Source organism: Solanum tuberosum, unplaced genomic scaffold, assembly GCF_000226075.1.
Source record: "Solanum tuberosum cultivar DM 1-3 516 R44 unplaced genomic scaffold, SolTub_3.0 scf00503, whole genome shotgun sequence".
Taxonomy (NCBI): Eukaryota; Viridiplantae; Streptophyta; class Magnoliopsida; order Solanales; family Solanaceae; genus Solanum; species Solanum tuberosum.
This window is the reverse complement of record NW_006239427.1, coordinates 219,143-240,094: the sequence shown is the minus strand read 5'-3', so window position 1 is coordinate 240,094 and position 20,952 is coordinate 219,143. Positions and strand designations below refer to the sequence as shown.

The following is a 20,952-nucleotide window of genomic DNA, read 5'->3' as shown; positions in this document are numbered from 1 at the left end:
CCCTATATTTTTTAAATTTTGGGGTTACAGCATTTGAAGAACCTTGACCAAAAAACTTTATCCTGAATTGAGGACGCCCATGTTCACTGAACCTAGAATGAGAAAAGTCACCAGCACCAGTCATTGCCCTCTTAGATTTTTTTCCCCTTTCCTTGAGCTTTTCATATTCAATTTTTTGGGCATATATAATCAAATGAGAGATATCCATCTTCTTAATCAACATGGAGGTACGACCCTCGTTGACAACCAATTCAAAAACACCCGACACAAACTTACTGATCATTGCCCTAGAATCGACAACCATAGTTGGAGCATACTTAGCCAATTAAGTGAACTTCGAAACATACTCCTTCACACTCATATTTCCTTGACAAAGAATGAACTCAAGCACTTTTGCTTCTCTCATTTCAAGAGGAAAGAAATGATCAAGAAAAGCTCCCTTAAATTTCTCCCAATCAAGAGGACTCACATCAACCGCCCTCTCTTCATTCCAATGGTTGAACAACACTTGAGCAAAAACACTTGAGTTGATAAGTGGCCAACTCCACTTTTTCCACCATGGAAAATCCCATAATTCCCAATATCTTGTAAATCTCATCAATGAACTCTTGAGGATCCTCATCAACCTTGGAACCATGGAATTTTGCAGGATTCATCCTAGTGAAGTTTCTTATGCTTGTCACCGACGTACCCATATTTGAGTTCATGGGATATATGGCCTATATATTAGCTTGGGCCATCATAGTTTGAGCCAACACTTGGAAAATGGCACAAAATTTAACATGAGTCACTTGCTCGGCCAAAGGATCATCCGAAACTTAAGAAACCTCGAGCTCCACATTTTTACCCGCATTCCTACTCACGAAAGCGCTTCGAGGTGTTATATCCTTAAAAACATTGGACAAGACTTAGGAGAAGGATACTTTATGGCACGACTTTAGAGTATGGTTTCTTAAACGCTTTGTAGCCTCTTGTTCATAGATATGGTGTGATTCACATTCATTAACAAGACTCTACTCAACACAACTTTTCAGACATCCTAGGATATTTTCTCAAATCTTGTGCTCTGAATACCAAGTTTGTTACGATCCAAAGTACAACCTAGACGTGACATGTCGTATAAGACCCCGAGAGTCCCTACACAAGACACTTGACATGTATGCAACATAATAGAATAAAAATATGAGAAATAAAGGTAAAAATTGCAATATCAATAAAATATTTTTTCCACAAAGCGGAAGTCTAATAATAGTCTCGACAAGCCATTTTAAACAACTCAAGAAGTGGTCGGGACATAACCCATACACCACATACAACATCCAAAATCTAAAGGCATATGAAATCAATAAAGATGACATGGTCCTCGGAAAATAAGGACTCACCATTTCTTAAATCTACTGAACAATTCACTAGCCACGAGTGGGAGGAAAAAGATTGTCAAACCCTACATTAGTTTTAAAATGTAGGCACAAGTATTCATTAGTATATGGAATGTATGAAGTATGAGAGATATGCATAAAACATGAAAACATGATCATAAGAGGACATAATCGAAAATATGATATGCATGACCAAGCTAAACATCATTAAATCATTTAAGTAAGAATCGTAAATCATGAACATGGTCAATGCATCTTAAAATATAAGGAAAGCTTCATAAAACCTTTGAAATAACTTTAGTTTATTTTGTGGGATATAGCTTTAACTAACAATAGACCATGCGAGCTATAACATGGAATCCGATGTAACTCCCTCATTGAGATGGGAGAGTCTACATGCCAAGGTAGAAGTTTGTATTATATCATGTGATATATGTGGATCCACTAGCTAGGCCATTCAAAGAAATCTTACGGGGGAACATACTTTGGAACTAGAGGTTGCTACTAGAGACTACCCTATTTGACCCTCCACCTTAAAGTTCTCTCAGTGCTAAGTTAAATCCCAATGGAATAGTCATATACATAAGCATAACATCATCAAGCATAAAATATCATAGAGTAGCTTATTAGATCTTGAATCAAACAAGTGTGAGAAAACCTTTCACCAAACCATGATTCCTTAATATGTTAGAAAATTCTTTCACAATTTTATTGATGCTAATCTTAGATAAACCTAATTTATAAAATATTATTTTTCATAAATCATGCATAACTTAATTAAGAGCCTTAATCATATATTCATTTCTTTAGAAATTCATATCTTCTAGGGTTCATAGTCATAAGTCATGATCAATGCATGAGTACATTTCGAAACAGTTGGAAAACATGTAATTGAGTCACAACAATCATAATAAGATCAAAATCAAATAATTGAATCAACACAAATAGAACTCATGAGGAATTGAATGAAAACATAATCAATTCAATTGAAATTGAACTAGGAGAATTGAGAAACCTTGGGGATCAATGGGTGAGCAGCACCCATTGATGAAACCCTACATACCTTTCTATTCAAATCCCTAAAGAAATGGTGCAAAGGAGTCTTGACTTGGAAACCCTAGCTTCTTCTTCCTTGATCCAAATAGAGGATTTTTGAAGAAAATCTTGGAGAGGATTTAGGGGTTTGAGTGAATGAGAGAGTTGGGGAAGATTTTGGGGGTAGAAGGGTAGTTATAGTTCTTCAAATAAGGTCAATATGATATATTACAGGTATTAGAAGAATAGGAAAAGACCCAAATACCCTTAAAATAATTGTCGGGTGATTCCTACAGTTGTGACATATGGCTCGTAGGAATTCCTATGGCCCGTCTTGTTCAACCACATAACAAAATTCACCTTACTTTCCATGAGACCTTTCTACGAGTCATCAAAATTTTTACAGTCCATAGACTCCATCCGTAGAACACAAGTTCAAGTTCAAAATTTTACTAAGTCTGGGACCTTTCTACGAAACCATCCTACGGCCCGTCAAACTTCCTATGGCTTGCCCTGGCTACTCGTAGGTTAAACTTCCAAAACTTAATTTTTCCAAACTCAATTCTAAGTCCTACGATTCACTTCCTACGGCCCGTAGGGCTTCTTATGGACCGTAAGGCTTCCTATGGTCCGTAGGTTGGACTTGTGGAACCTGCCTGAGTGCAAAAACCAGCATTTTCCTTTTTTCTTCCGACTTTCCAAATATGAGGGGTTACAATAGTGATACATTCCCACATCCACTCAGAAATGGGTAGTCTATGAGTTCTCCTTTGGATAAAGAATATGTTGATTCTTGTACGAAAAATCCCAATTTCTCAATAGATTCAGATGAACAAAGGTGAGGTGGATGGAAGGGATTCAATTGAGCCTTTTTGAAGCTCTATGTGGAGAGATATCCATGAAATGTGGTGCCACTCATGTGTAGAAGAAAGAATTGATTCTTCTATGGCTTGGGGTTTGTCGGGGTCACTGGTCACGTTGTGAAGAAAAAGATGAGGGTTTGTCATTGGGTTTGGGTACGCGTATGTATTTTTGGAATTCAGAATGGGTCTGTTGAGTTGTATTGTTATTTTGTATGAGAGAAAGTGGGCTGAATGTATTGGTTGTATAAATTGTGATGGACTAGGAATAAAAGTTAGCTGATTAATAAGAAAAAAATGGGCTAAATGGTGAAATTTTGGGCCAAAATTAGACTAAAAATGGGGCTTAAAAGATGGGTTAAGTTTGCATTTAGGAAATGGCCAAATGACTTTCCATTATAGCCAAGTGAATTTAAAATGTAGCCAAGTTGATTTAATTTAGTCAATTCGGCTAGTAATTAAATAAGACGATTTAATATTAATTAATTAACAAGTTGCTTAATCTTAACAAATTAAAATAACTAACTTAATTATAAACTATTTAACTCAAAATATAAACCATTAATTCAAACTAAACTAATTAGCAAGATATTTAATTAAAAACAAAACAAATTGAGATGACCTTTGAATATTTATAAAAGGTAGTAATTAGATGCAAAATTATATAGAAACATATATATTATTTAAAAATTATAAAAATGATAAAATAACTTAAAATTAACTTTAAAATATTTTTAGTTTTATAAAAAACTAATTATTTCAAATCGTTTAAAATTAAAGAAGTTCAATAATGAATTTAGATTGCGGAGGGCCAAAGTTGGGTATCAACATTAAGCGTGGTATCTGAGCCAACCAATACCAGACATGGTACCTGAGCGAACCAAAAGATATCACATACCAATCGCGGTACCAGAGCTAACTAATAATAACCACTAGGAGTTGTACCCGACCCAACCAAGAGATATTGTATACCAGAAGTGGTACTCAAGAAAATCGATAGTCACACAAACACATTCACAATCACAATGAAATACATTCACACTTGTAAGTACAAGTAAACAAAACACCATCATTGCATATTGCATGAGATTGTCGCACAATTTATCATTTCACATTCAACCCTTATGTTTTCTCTAACATGGATTGTACCAGTTTCACTATAGAGACAATAATCATGCATATATAACATAACTTGGAACACAACATTCATCACATGCCTCGAATCAAGCCTTGGAAGCTCTATTGAACCTCAGCCTTCCCCTTGTTATGAAGTATGAGTAGTTCTTGGTCTATAAATAGCAAATAGAACATAAAACTAACCTATCATGGCCTAATTATACCCCGATTATGAATTAATCCTAACCCTAGAAAAGTTTCATTATTATTCCACCTAAACTAGGGGTTTTCCACCATTAACTCAAATTAAACCATCCCCTAAAGTCACCCATCAAGGTTTGTAAGGCCTAAGAATTAAATACCTAGGTAGGGAAGTGAATTACTTACATTTATGGATAAAAATGATGTAAAATTGGAGAAAAATGCCCTAGGTCGCTTTGTCTTTCCAAAATCTTCTTGGGCAATAATGGGCGGATATTGGGGTATTTTTTGCATTTTCAATGACTAACCCCTCTATAGTAGCACCGACGTAACAGGATCACCCGCAATAGTGTGAATAAATCACCCCTCCCAGCTATAACAACGTGTCACCTGCTGTAGCGGCTTGCATGGGATAAAAACTCACAAATCTACCTAAAAGTTCCTATTTCACAACATACCTTGTAATATTATCATTCTAAGTTACCCCCTTCATGCTATGTTTGATATCGGGATTTCTACTTCATGCTATGTTTGATATCGGGATTTCTACTTACCCAAATTCACTTCTCAAAATCCCTATTGAATCCTTAACATCTTAGATAATATACAAACCAACCCAAGTTTAGACATTTTATCCAGTCCTCTCTCAGAATGCCTTAGGCCTTACCTTGCTCAGATTTCGTCTAAGACTAGTCTAGCCTAAAATTTTCAACTCACTGCCCCAGAAGTTTTCTTACCCAAATTCTTTAACAATTGGTTTATCCATAATGACCAAAAGGCTCATTACACTATGCATATTTAATTACTATGAGGTCATATATCAACCAATGAGCTTATCAAAGTTTCAGTTTCAGGTGGTACATCTATTATCCTTTTATCGCAACTATTTATAATTTTATTTTCTGCCTTACATACCAATACATTTTTATTCATACTGATGTTTCATTACTTGGGGACTCTATATCCGTGTTGCAAGTTCAAATAAAGGTACTAAAAGGCATATGCAATAGGGGTGTTGTCTCACTTGATGATTGGTAAGTTGTATTCTTCCTTGAGTTGTAATGCCTCGCAACTTCTAAGTAAATGTTTGAACCATCCTCTGTATGTGTATAGGTCTGAACCAGATGATTTTTAAGTTGTACATATATTTTTAAGGTGCTTTACTAAGTGTGGTAAGTGTATCAGATGTGTTTGAGAGTCGTAAGATACCTCATACACCAAACTAAGTTTAAAACTTTTCTACTGGCTAAATTCCTTGAAAGAGTTCATGCCATGGTCAACTTAAAACGACCATATCTATCAACATGTGAAGAGTTAGGTGACCCGTGAACTATAAAATATAAGATATTTGAGTCTTGTTTCTAACACACCAAACTGTTTGTCAATCCGATTTTTGTAAGCAAAGTAATGCCCATTTTACTAGAAAATATCTTGCGGTGCACGGGCTGGGCACTGATTGCACGCTAGCGCGTTGAGGCAAATGATACTGCCTTGACGCGCTCTGGTTGCGTACCCAAGAAGTTATCCGCACGATAGGGCACGTCAGAACCCTAATAAAAGACCCCAAAGTTGTGGTTCACCTCTCTAGTTCATAAATATACCCTAGAAAGAGATTTTTTTAAGAAACTAATTTTCTCCAAGCTTCATCCACCATCCAAGGTAATATTTGACCATAGAACTTTACAGTTTTATTCATGTGAGTAAGAATTAACATCTCCTACTCATGAAATTCTTAGATTTATAAGAGAAACTTCTCAAGAACTCATCTCCAAAGTCCAAGAAGGGTTTTTTTGGTTCTTTTTCTTCCAAGATAATTCTGTTCTTGGGTATTTGGAGAAATTAAGGTCTGTAAGACTCTAATGAGGAATTTCTTTCATCCTTGTGTCTAAAATTCCTCAGTTTTCATAAATTCAATCCTACAATTAGGATTTATAAGCCCACTTTCAAATTCTCCACTTTTATGATCGAATTTCATGATTTCTTGAACTTACTTACTCATGATTATGGATTTTGGTTATTGTTTTCCTTTTTATGTTTAGCAAAGTTTTCCATGGTCATCCTTATTAGTTCTTGACATGATGCTTCTTATGGTTCCTTAAGCTTATATTTCAAAGCATTTTTTTAGAACCTTTAAGTTATTATGAAAGTTATTATGAAAGTTATTTTGAGATTCTACAAGTTATACATATTCTAGAAAACTTTCTCATGATTTCAAATATACGTTTTAGAAAGATATTTCAACATATGATTTTAGAAAGAAGGATTTAAGTTCTGTCTAACAGATTTCAGCATAGTCTCACAACAAGATATGTTTCAGAAAGAGATTTTGAGCAAGACTCATGATAAGTTTCTAGGTAAGCTTAATAGATATTTCAATGAGGTATATAGATAGTTATTTTGGGAATAGTATTTAGCACCGAATGAGAGAGGGTTCTAGATAGCCCAAGTTCTAGAACAACGTGCCACCATAGAATTATGTTTCATCTCTTTGTCGATTGACTATTTAGCCAAAAGAGGCTCAGATTAGTGGATCCATATTAGACAGACATGTTCTATATTCCGACAAGTTATATGTCAGCCCTCGCCAACTAGGATTGTAAGTTGGTGCATTATGAGATCACATGGTATATGTCGATTAAAAGAAACTCTCACCTAAAAAAATATTTAATTTATTTTATGTCTTCTTGATATTATCATTATAACATTTTCATTTTCAGATATGCATCCTTTTAGATATGATTTTAGGAAATATGGTCTCATGTATACATTTTTGTTTTCTGAAATATTATGTCATATGTCACAGTTTTAACTCTCAGTTCTTCAGTTATTGTTTGCATAGGACTTATGTTCATATTTGTAGTTCTTTCAATTGCTTATATAATTGTTGATCTCAGTCTTACCTTGCATACCAATACATTCTATATATTGACACTACTTTGTGCCTGATTCAGATTCGCGGGATGACGTTCCACTGAGTTCCTCTACTTTCAGTATTGTGGTGAGTCCTTGCATTTAAAGGACTTCAGTTACGAGTTACTAAATTTTATTCACTGAAGTTGTGTTAGTTTTCTGGCAATCTGAGGGTTTGTCCCGGGAAATCATTTTATTCAATTTCGAGGCTTTTAGACATTAGTATTCAATTGTAATAGATTTATTTCTAAAATCTATTTCAATTATGGGTTTTGTTTATAACTTGCGCTTCAGTGTTCATATGATATGCTTAGATATGTTAGGTCAAGAGTTAGCTTAGGATCACTTGTGGTTTCAAGTACCGTACTTCAGCTAGGGTGTAGAATTAGGTCGTGACACTTGTCTCAACTATATTATTCGTAGAGACTTGTGGATATAATCTATTAAGTGTCTTCAACTTTTCATTTGTATTCCTTTCAACTTATTATATGTATAGTTTCAGTTGCATCCTTGTCGGCTTCCTAGTTCTGTATTAGTTAAGTTGGCCTTGTCGGTCTTTTCATTATGTACTTGATATTATTGTGAGCTCGTCAGTCTAGTTATCTTGTTTCAGCAAGTTATTGTGATGACCTTGTCGGCCCTCATTGTTTCTCGGTCTTTGTCTTTCAGTCGGTTTTCTCGATCAAGTGAGGCATCGAGTGTCGATCGTGCCTCCCTAGTTTGGTGTGTGATACTTATCTAGTGTCACAATCGTACCAGTATCATGATCACAATCAACTTCTTCAATACATAGTAACTTCTAAATTCTGACATTTATTTGGAAGATATTTCGTCAGTAGTGATGGTAGCTGACATTAGGGTTATGCACTATTCATATCAAATCAAAAAATCAAATCAAATCGAACTAATTCTAATTTTTGGATTAATTTTTTGGTTTGATTTTGGATTAAGAATTTACTTAGAATTGAGTTGGAGTTAACCATTTTTGTCTCTTTTTAATTGTTTCCTTTCATTGTGATTTCGTTTATATTTTATGGTTGGACATCTTGGACGTTTAAGTATTGTGTCTTATATTTTACTCGTTGATTTATATATATATTAGAAAGTATATTTAAGAGATTCAATATTAAATATTAAGCTGGACATTTAGGATGTATATATATTTGATTAAAAAAATTGTACACGCATCTTGTGTAGTATTAGTCTTTGATTACATCACTAGTAGAAATGAAATTTTTCTATAAACATTCAAGCTTGAAAAAAAGAATCCTTGGAAATAATTCTGCCATCCAAAGTTGAACTTATTATCTACTATTTATTTTTTACTTTTCAAATTAGAACTCATATTTTGCATCTTGGGAGTTGAGTCTAATATTTTTATTTAGTTTTTGTTAAATAAGGTTTTAAGCCTAACTTACACCCCAAAAGTTAGCTCAAAGGGAGAAGGATTGCCCAAGCCTTTTAAGGAGTCCACTCATCTCATTAACCACCAATGTGAGACTTTTTGCTTTAACACCCCACCTCATGTCCAGTGCTTGGCATCTGGTGCGTGCTCAATGTTAGGTAATTTTCGACCCACCTCACGCCCAGTGCTTTGCATCTGGTGCATGGGAAATTTTTAAATTTTTTGGGCTCCAACATTAGGTGAGATGGACCCTACTCTAATACCATGTTAAAATAGGTCTCGTACATATTCTAAGAATTTATATTAGTATAAATAATTGATTATATTTAATGGGATTAGGTCAATACCGTACCCTAACGGTATATATTAAGAAGCAAAAATAAAATATATATAGTAGATGCAAATATTAATGATAAAAAATTAAGGTAGGAAAAGATCAAGTTGACATTTCCAATTTTACATTAATTAAACATGACATTTCATTTGGTGGCATTATGTACACTAGAAGATATTGACGAAAATTTAAGAAAGAAAGGGTGTTGAGAGGAGAAATATAAGAATAGTAAAATTGACCGAAAAATGAAACTCAAAGTATGAGTATGTTTTGGTTTAAGAGAAATTAAATTATATACGTCTTCCATTTTCTTAATTTTCTACGCTATATATATAAAGTATAAACCTTCTTCTACTTCATCAACCAGAGAGGGGATGTCTCCATTGAATCGCAAAGGTTCAATATTAATAAAACCAAATCTTGTAGCTTTGATAACTTCAACTTTGATAGTATTCTACATATTTTCTACTTCAAGATTAATTCTCCTACATCCTCAACAAACATGGATTCACAATTTAGATTCATCACCAAAACTAAGAGATTTTTTTGTTGATCATCATAATAAGCCTAAACAAGATGAAGATACTCATGTTTTATTAGCAAATACTAGCACTACTTTGCCTTTTCCAGAACCATTTCCAATTACTAACGCCCATGATCACCATCATTTACCTAAGCCAAAGCTTCAACTTGGCTCTTCAAGAGGTCAGAAAATTCATTAATTATTTCATGTTTACTTTTACTTCATTAATTATTTTGATGTTTAATTTATAAAGTAATCAACTCTAATTTCAAGGGACTTTGTAATTTCGTTATCAATATTTTCTTCAAATTGTTTTTACAAAATTCAGGTTCTATATTCATCTCATATACAATTTTCTTGGTAGAAATCATAGAACTCATAGTAAATATAATTTTATTTTTAAAAAAAAAAACATTTTATAAGTAATTTTTAAAAAATATGGGATTCAAGCGATGACTTTAGTGACCTAGGGGTTAAGACAACCCTACTCTCCTCCATTCCATTTTGTGAGAGACACATGACATAAGTTATATTAATGATTAAAATAATTAATTAAAGTAAAATTCTAATCAAGATTTAGATATGCTTTTACCATTTTATAAACTTTATTCGCCAAATTTATGAACTCTGTTCATCTCTTCGTCCAAAACAACATTTGTTGTTAAAAAGAATTGCCAATACTAAAATTATGACGACATTTTTTTCCCGCTAATATGAATCTATTAGTTTAACAGATTATTATAATAACACAATTGAGCATTATATAGAAAATATTATAAAAATAATCAATTAACATAATTGAAAAGAATTTAAAAATATTGAAGTATCATCGTTCCTACTTATATCTAATTTGAAAGAAAAAGTGCCTAATGATCATTAAAATAAAATCAAAAGATTAACCCTAAGAGAAGTCGACACTGACTCAGAAATGAAGAACAACGTACGAAAAAAGAAAAGACCGGAAGAAAGAAATCTTTTAAAAACATATTAATGGATAAATAATTCTACAGCTATATTGTGGGATATTTTAAATTTATATAAAATATTTATCATCCAAATCGTAGTTAGAATTTCACTTTAGTTAATTATCTTAACCATTAATTTTAAGTTGTATAATTTACTTGAAAAAATGAAAAGGAGCCAAATACATATTTTAGAGAATTTGGCTCATCTCTGTTACACTTTCTCTCCATTTCGTCAAGTATATATTTAGATACATGAGAATTGAACTCTACAATATAATAATATAATTTTTTATTACTAAACTCAAGTTTTATGTATTAAATTTTGACAGAGGTATCAATTTGTTGTTTCTCTTTGTTATCTATTTTCTTTTCTTATTATGTAGCATTACTTATAAACCATCTCAAGTAAAGTCTAAACTGGAAACGTCAGTGAAAGTGATATGTATTGATATGTTATTTTATTATGTAATTGTGATAAATTTCTATTATTAGAAATAACATATTGTTAATTTCCTTAATTTGTTAGAGAAGAATGAAAACGTAAAACGTGATATTTTTGAAGTTGGGGGAGGGTTAAGGGGGTGAGCAGCCAGCAGGCCGTACTTCATCTCATCTGTTATTTCGTTCCTTTTATTTAATAATTAATACTCTCTTTGTCTCAGTTTAATTTATATGACTTACTTTTTTTAATTAGTCTAAAAAGTATGATATATTTTTATATTAATCATACAATTTAACCTTAAAATGCTTATTTATCATTTATAAAATAATTTATAATCACACAAATATCCATTACTTATTTTAAATCATAAATTTTAAATTTTTTTTTTTTTTTTAAACTTTATATCAAATCAAACTAACTCATATAAAATGGGACGAGAGCGCATAAATTATGTCATTTTCATACTCCTACTTTTTCTTTCAACATCAGCATTAGCTGTTGAGTATTACCGGATGGGCGGCTACCTAGAATATTCTCCATCATCCTTCATTAACATATTAGTTCACCATTTTAGAAAATTATTCTTTTAACAAATTAATCAGATTCCCTTTCAGAAGTGTACACATCAATTTGACGTATATTATTTATTTTTTTAGTTTGAAAATAGAAAAGGAGTATTTCAATCCATTAAAGCAAAAATTTTGACTTTCAAAAAGTATTAACAATAAGAATGGACTTTCGTACATCAATTCAAGCTGAATTTGTAAGAATTTTGAGTATTTACTCAGTGTCGGGCAAGTGAGTAATAAGATGAGAATTTGTGTTATCGTTATCTTAGCATATTTAATATATTTATTTCAATACTTTTTTCTTACACAATTTTAAAAATATCACTTCATTGTGAAGTAGTATTAAAATGGAAATCATTATTTTTATGCCCAGTTGGTTAGAAAAGTGGTCCTAAAGATCTCCCCAAAACTAAAAAATAGCATGTCCATATCAAAAAGAAATTATAGACAATTTTTTTACTAAAGCAACTATATATTATGATGTGTAACGGTATACTACTGAGGGCCGGCTCTATTTTAAAGTTATTAAATCAACGATTTGGGTTCTACGATTTTCTAAAGATGTGTTTTGTATAGATATGGTATTTCCTCACTCCATTTTATATTTTCTTTTTTAGTTGGTAAAAAGAAATTATACATTTCTATATTTAGTAATAATTTAACTTTAAAATGCTCATTTTATTTTTAATGAAATATTGTTTAGTCACACAAATATCTGTCTTATTTAAGGCCACAAATTTCAATTTTTTTTTTATTAGACTTTGTGTTAAGTGAAACTAGCTGATATAAATTGGGACGAATAGAGTTTTTTTTCCTTTTAAAAAAAGATAATCTTACGTACTATTAAATTTGAATGAAACTTTTGAGGAGTCCGTAAAATAACTTTTTATGTTTTAATGTGGAAACGCTGTAACAAATGAAAAATTAAATAGTTTTTAAGTAATTATTCTATTTTTTTTTAAATGTGGTTATCTTTTTTTTTTGTTTGCATATTCATATCCTAATACTAGTAAATAGTATGGAGTATGGACCCATATTTTTATTTATTTTTTCATTTTCCCTGTTACTATTCTTCTTCTCTTTTTTTTTTTTTTTTACATATATTGAAATCTAACCAAACCTTCAGTATCCGGTAAAATCATTGTGTTTTTTTGCTTATAAAAAGATCAAAATTTATTTTTTGCTGTTTTCTTCAAAATTTAAAGCAATACAAATATCAATCATTATATATATCGAAACAATGTAATACTATTTTGATATTATTAGACATATCAACTTATCTAATTTTTTTTATTAGATTTTATTATTTTAATATTATAATCTATTTTTGCATTAAAAAATTGTCTGTGTTGATATGATTACTTTATAAGTATATTTATTCTTGTTTTAGTTAAATTGTTATTAGTATTTTATTAAATTTAAATATGTCAATTATAAAAATATGAATTTGAATATAAAATAAAAAAAGCTAGAAAATTTCATACTTGAAAAAAAAAATCAGGATCTCTTTAATTATAAATTTTAACTTTAGGCGCTCAAACTTGTTGAATGGATCGATACCAGTATATTTAGTTAGCAGGTGTTCATCATCATAATAATTAATAATTAATACAAACATTAGAATGGGAAAATGTTATATTTATATACTATAAGTTAAACCATACATATTATTTTTGGCTTTCAGAAAAAAAGGTAGAGATGAAGAAAGAGATTTTTCATGACAAGGATGTATTCAATGAAGAATACAAGGAAATGAATAGAAGCCTAAAGATATATGTATATCCCCATAAGAAGAATGAGCCTTTTGCTAATATTTTATTAGCAATTGATGATGAACCATCAGGGAACTATGCAAGTGAGAGTTATTTCAAGAAATCCCTTTTTAAAAGTCATTTCATCACAAAAGACCCCAAAGAAGCTGATCTTTTTTATCTTCCATTTTCTATAACAAATATGAGAAATGACAAGAGGGTAGGGGTTGGTGGAATCCAAGATTTTGTCAAAGAATATGTAGTTGAGATAAGTGAAAAATACCCTTATTGGAATAGGTCAGGAGGGGCTGACCATTTCTATGTTGCTTGTCATTCTATTGGAAGGTCAGCAATGGAGAAAGCTATTCATGTTAAGTTAAATGCAATCCAAGTTGTTTGCTCTTCAAGTTACTTTCTATCTGGTTATCTTCCTCATAAAGATGCTTCCATTCCTCAAATTTGGCCTAGAAAAGGACCATCCCCTACAAATGCTCCTTCGCGGAGGTACGTGCATTATATTTTAGTCCCTGACGCCTTTTTAGTATGTTCTAAAAAGAATCATGTCATTCCATATTTAAAAGTAAACTTTAAGCTTTTCAACATACTCTTAATGATATGTTCTTACCTATAGCCATAGTAATGTTATAAAATATTTAAAATCATATGTTCTAATTAAGGACATGTTTTACGTGTAGATGTCTTTCTTGATCTTAATTAGGTAGCCAGGAAAACACAATCATATAAAATTAAAGAGTTTTCATTTTATATATTGTCAGTGTAAAATATATTTTTGTACACCATCACATCATACAAATAAGGGATAATGCATAAGTACCCCCTAGACTATGACCGAAATCCCAGAGACACACCTAAACTTAACTAGGGTCCTATTACCCCCTTAAACTAATTTAAAATGGAATAAATACACCACAAAAGCTGACATGGCATAGAGAGTGTGCACACTCTCTTGAAGGAAAGTGATGAATGCACAAATTGGACACATGTCATTTTTTTATTAGAAACTTTATAATTAGTTAGTACACATATTTATTGACAATAAAACTTATATATATTTAATTATTTTATTTCTTTCTTTGTAAAATATTTCTTTTTCAGTTTAAACTTTTTTTCTAATTAATTTATTATTTTTTCACTTTTAATTATTTTAAAAATATTATGTGTATTTTTTTTATAAAAAAAATTAAAAAGTGTCCTTTAATTTTAACGTTTTAATTTTTTTATGTTTATTTGTTTTTCTTCACTTTTTTTTATATCCGTTCAAAATTAACTTATTTTAAATATAAGATATTTTGAAATCAAATCAAAACAAAAGACAAAGAAAATAAAATCAATAGAAAAATAAAAGAGAAAAAATAATGAATGTAGGTTAAAAAAAAGTTTCATACAACGTAAAAAAATAGTGTATTAATGAATTTAAATACAAGATTAAAAAAGTAAGATTATTTTTTTTAAAAATTGAAAAAATTATTTATTTTTAAAAAAAAATAAGAAAAAAATATTATTTTTTAATTTATTTTTTTAATTAAAAAATAACATTTACACACGTGGCGGACGAGTGTGTACAAACACAACCAACTTGGGTGGCTGAAAGTGCCACATCAGCACAAAAGGTGCACAAAAATACAAAAAAAAATGAGTTCAGGGGGTAATAGGACCCTAGTTAAGTTTAGGTGTGTCTCTGGGATTTCGGTCATAGTCTAGGGGGGTACTTATGCATTATCCCTACAAATAATATTGAAAGGTAATTAATTAATTAGTCTTCTTAAAATATAAGAATATTTAAACTCTTGCAAATAAGATACTCCCTTTGTTCCACCTTATATGTCCAAAAAGAAAGACACATTTCTATATTTAGTACTAACAATTTTACTTTAAAATGTCTCATTTTACTCTTAATGATATGATTAGTAAGCCACACGAAATTCTATGACTTATTTTAGATCACAAATTTTAAAAATCATTTTTTTTTATTAAACTTGGTATTAGGGGGTACAAAACCGAATTGAAAACCGAACCAAACCGCAAATCGAGTCAAACCGAGAAAAAAAACCGACTAGTGGTTGGTTTGACTTGGTTTGGTATTAGGAAAAAAAAATCCGACTATATTTGGGTTGTTTTGGTTTCAACTAAAAAAAAACAACCCGAGACCAAACCAACCCCGACATTATATATATAATATTAAAATTTTTATTTTATACATAAAAATATTTACTTTGATATAATTTTTAAATATTTCTTACACTTTTTTCATAGTTTTTTATCTTTTAATATATTATTATTTTAAGTTTGAAACTTATAATTCTAAATAGTTCAATAAAGATTATAGTCCACAGATATTGGTAATTATAATAAAGCTTAAATCAAAATTAAATTAATACTAAAGGAAAAAAATCAATTCAACACTAAGAATGACAATAATATTGAATATTTGTTCTATGGTTTTACATTGGTTTATTCAAATACATAATCTAATTTTAATTTCCTTTAATATTTAGTCATGTAACTAATACTTATTAAACTTATTTTAGCATGATTTAGTACTTTTAAATTATGATCATTTTCATTATGACTTGTTAATTTGCAATATTTGTTTTACGTCGAATTTTCATTATTATTATTTTTTGTTGGATATTTTAGTATAATTACTCATATAATATTTTGTGTTATTTTCTTAAGAAACACCTTAGATAGTTGTATTTTGGTAGGACTAAAGAAATATTTGAAGTACAAGTAAATTATATGTTTGTATGAATACTTTTTCGGAAAAAACCCGAAAAAACTCGAAAATCCGAAAAACCCAAAGTTGAAAAACCCAAGTTTTATTGGTTTGGTTTGGTTTATAGATTTAAAAATCTGACACAAATGATTTGGTTTGATATTTGAAAAATTCGAACCAACCTGGTTATGTACACCCCTACTTGGTATATATAAGTCAAACTAACTCATATAAATTGAGGTCATGGATTAACTTGTTTGTGTTGTTAAATATTTATACTAGTGGCGTATATTTTTAAAACTCAGAATTACCTTGTACTTTTCTTTTGAATTCTTTTTTTTTTACCCTCCCTAGGAGCTCCCACCCCTTTTGCTATCTTGATGACTCGAACTCGCAATCTTTGGATTGGAAGTGAGGGATAGTTACCATCCAAGCAATTTCCTCTCGTCTTCTGAATTCTTAAAGTATTTGTGATTCAATATTTTTAATTTGCATGGAAACATGAAACAATTCAGGAAAAAGTTAGCTTTTTTCGCGGGAGCAATGAACTCGAGAGTACGTGAAAACCTGGTTGAAACATGGAGTAATGATTCAGAGATCATAGTCCACCGCGGCCGCATGAAAACACCATACTCAGAGGCGTTATTGGACAGTAAATACTGCATTCACGCTAAAGGTTTTGAGATTAACACTGCACGAATTGGTGACGCTATTTACTACGGTTGTGTTCCAGTCATATTGTCTGACCATTATGATCTCCCATACGCTGACATTCTTAATTGGGAAAGTTTCGCCGTCATTGTTTCATCCCTTGATATTCCAAAACTAAAGCAAATTCTTCAAGCAATAGAGTACCATCACTACGTCAAGCTTCAAAACAATGTAATGCAGGTGAAAAAGCATTTTCAATGGAACTCTTTTTCCAAAGATTTTGATATTTTTCATATGGTTATGTATGAGTTGTGGATTCGACGAAGTCATTTGCGACACATCTACTAACTAAATTGTAAAGGATTTCTATTTCTTGAAGGACAATATTTCAGTTTTTCTCATATGAATTGTTGGTGTTATTTGAATATGTTCTATTTTTAGCTAATAGTAAGTATGTTTGAGGCCAGTTGACAAACAACATTTAGCTAATGTGGAAAACTTTATTATATGCCTTAATTACCTAGTGTTCATGCACAAACTTAATTTGGGTCCAATCCATGTGCGGAGCTAAACTTTAGCATGTCAAAAAATTATTGCGAATATATACGTTAAATATCAATAGTTTTGAATATATATAAATGGTTGAATAACCTTAACATGTTAAAGAAAGATAACTCAATGGTTAAGGGCTTAAGGCTATTCAAAGTTGTCTCATGGGCCTGGGTTTGAGCCCAAACTAAGACATTTTGTTTAAAAAAAAATTTAGTTTCGTTTTTTAAGAGAAAAAAGGTCGCCTCAAGGGCTTGGGTTCGAGCCCAGATTAAGGTGTTTGTTTAATTATTTTTTTTAGTTTCGTTTTTTAAGAGAATAATAGTGATGTTTCAATCTTTATAATATCCCCAACAAGGTTTATTTTTTTACTTTTCCTAAAGTATGAACACCCTTAATGAAAATTTTCGCTCCGCCACTGGTCCAATCCCCTTTCTAGGATATAAAAAGATCCACACACTATTAGTGTTAGTCATGTGAAATACATATCTGTAATAACAATCCTAACTGGAACAAGAATAGTATACTCATTATTAATAATGAGTCATTAACAACAACGAACGTATAATAGAATTTGTGTTGAAGAATTGCTTCAAGTCGAATTAAGTTTCACTTGAAAACAAAAGCCAAATTAATATCTCATGAACTAGATGTCATGCTATAGTTTCTTTATGATACCGAAAAGGGTCTAATATGCCCATCAACTATTTGAATCGGTACAAAATTATCATCCATCCATCTTTCGGGCCCCAAATACCCCCAACGTCAATCTTTTAGCTCAAAATAATCTTATGTCTAACGGTCTGTAATCATAAGGTGGATGGAGGACACAATATTGTACCAAATCCCATAGTTTAATGGCATTTTGAGATCTTTTCCGTTAAAATAGTTTGAAACTACTTAAGATTTATATGATTGACATGATTTTGGATTCCATAGTAAAGAAAAAATAAAAAGGATAATCCTATACTTTTACACCTCCCACTCACCCCTTCACTTTTTCTCCCTTCCACTTTTTTTCAATTTTGGATCTTGTACAATTTGAAATTTTAGTTCTTTTTTTCAACTTATGACAAAACAAGAGAGAAAAAGGAGGAAAATAATGACAACATTCGTATAGAAAGAATTAGTTCAATAAAAGATGATTTAATTAAGCAACTATGTACTTATACTACATTTTTCTTTTGTGTGTACCCATAATTCAATATAAAAGAATACAAATTATAACCTTTTGTCCTATCCCACCATGATAATAATACAAATTAAAAGAATATGAATATGTAAGTTTATTTCAAGTTTGAGTCTCTGATATTATCATAATAAAGAATAAGAGATTCAAAAAGGAATAAAAAGGAAATGAACAAGACATTTGAATAATTTATAAAAAAAAATTATATTAATATTAGAGGTTACAAAGTGTGGATAAATTTCACGTTAATCATATATTAGCCTATATTAAGGAAACCACAAGCTAGATAGAAAATCGAATATCTCCCACTTCTCTTGTCATGGGCTAGAACCAAGAGCAGTATTATGTCAATAACAAATATAATTCACACACACAAATAATTTTTGCGACCTGCAATCATCAATAGTTGTAGTAACCTTCTAGGTCATTTTTATTCATATTTTTTCATGTTTAGAGTTTTCATATAGCTCCCCAAGTTATTTATGACTTCTTGGGACTAACATGACTTTCACCAGGTAGTTTGTTTGATGTTTATGTAAATTTATGTGTTTTGGTGCTTTTGAAGTTGGGGTGTTTGGCTTTGGTCAAAACATCACGTAAATGACCTTACAATGCAATTTTGATGGTTTTATTAGGTCTAAAATATTGTTTTTAGTCTCGATAGACCTTTGGTTGGGGTTCAAAGATTTTTGTGCTTATTTCGAGCTATCTTGTGGCTTTTGTTAAAATGGAGCTTGAGGTGTGACCCCCCTTTTCATAGAGAAAACCTCTATTGGAAGTTTTTTTTTTTGACAATTCTATTGAGTTCTAAATAACACTTATGGTTGGGTAGAATACCCTGATTGCATTTGTGAGACTCCGAACAAATCCCAAGAGTCCATCCTAGACTTGGAATTTTATTGCAAATCTACTAATGCACCAGCCAGTACTAATGCATCTTCTTCCATTAAGATAGGCTCGGTGGAGTCATTCTGTTTGATGGGCATCACTTTGACGATTCTGGATCACTTAGCTGGCCCTCACTCTTACGAAGATTGATCGCTCCAGTAGGACCTTGGTTGCTTCTATGGAGCTGGTGGATCCTGTTGACCACCATCCTCCAAAACCTTTGTTGCACTGGCGATGGCGATATCACTTCAGTGACCCTTGGTCCATTCATTTTCTAAAAGAAGAAGAAGTGGTTGTGAGCTTGGTCTTAGGAAATTTCAGTGGGATTCTTGTTTGAGTTGGTTTAAGCTTAGGAGAGTTGTTGAGGTTGTCAATCTCTCTTTGAAACCCGTAAGTCTCTTTAATTTATTTGTTCTTCGCTTGAATATGGGTGTTCTAGAGCTAGTTGATTGTGGACTGTTTTAGGCATTGGTTGAGCTCAAATTGTGCCCCTATTCGGGGAACAAGTTCCTTGAGCATGTGCGGACCTATTGACAAAGTCTATTCATTGATTCTTTGGATGGGTCCCATAATCCCATTATTAACTCAATTTTGAGCTTGAGATTTTTCTATTGCATTATGGGTATCATTTAACTTTATTAAAGCCTTGATAGCTTATTTGAGAGTGTGGCTTCATTAAGAGGCTGCTCAAAAAGGAAAAGTCCTATTTTAGAGGATTTAGAGTGCCTCATCATAATCTAGGTAGGATAAGACTTAGTAATCTTAGACTTTGCTCGTTGGTTTCCTTAGCATGATGATTTGCTAGTTTTTTGTTTGGGTTAGATAGTAGGACTATTGTTGTTACCCTTGTTTCTTTTGTTTAGACTTATTTTGGGTATATTCGGGAATATAATATTGTATACTCTTGTCTTTATTGATATTATTACTTCCATGATCGGTATATGGGTTGGGATTGTCTTGATATGCTTGTTGAAGCCATAAGCCTTTGGTTCGCTAGTGTGTGCAACAGACTTTAGCCTTAATGGCTCGTGTGACCTAGGGTTGGCCTAAATAAGGCTAGGGTTATATGTGACCCTTTAGTTGGACTTGAACCTATTTAGTATAATATATAGGATATTGTGGTATGTGTAGGTACTAAGCCTTATTTTTGGTTTTGGTTCTCCTAGTGTGGAGGGACCTCGCGATGTAAGATTTCGAGAAGGATCAACCCCTTTTGATATAGCCACCCTAATATAAGAATTCAGAATTGTCTAGGTTTGTTATAGCCACCCTTTCGGGTATGTAACTCTAATCATAGTGTTGGACTAGTTCGTCCTCATACCCTACATCTCAATCCTTCCAGTATAAGTTAATCTAGGATTATACCCTTAGTTTCAAGGATTCTTGATATGAGTTATGTTGTTGAGCTTGAGTTCTGAATCCTTGATCATGAGTTTTTATATATTATA

At 31.4% G+C, this 20,952-nt stretch overlaps 1 protein-coding gene across 1 annotated transcript; it reads left to right on the top strand.

Moving 5' to 3' along the window:
* The first annotated feature begins 9,584 nt into the window (after positions 1–9,584).
* LOC102586793 (probable glycosyltransferase At5g03795) lies at positions 9,585–17,281 on the top strand. The gene is made up of 3 exons (XM_006364653.2): positions 9,585–9,945; positions 13,424–13,994; positions 16,743–17,281. Exons 1-3 carry the CDS (start codon positions 9,615–9,617, stop codon positions 17,224–17,226), a joined length of 1,386 nt encoding a protein of 461 aa, XP_006364715.1. The 5' UTR covers positions 9,585–9,614; the 3' UTR covers positions 17,227–17,281.
* The last annotated feature ends 3,671 nt before the right edge of the window (positions 17,282–20,952 follow it).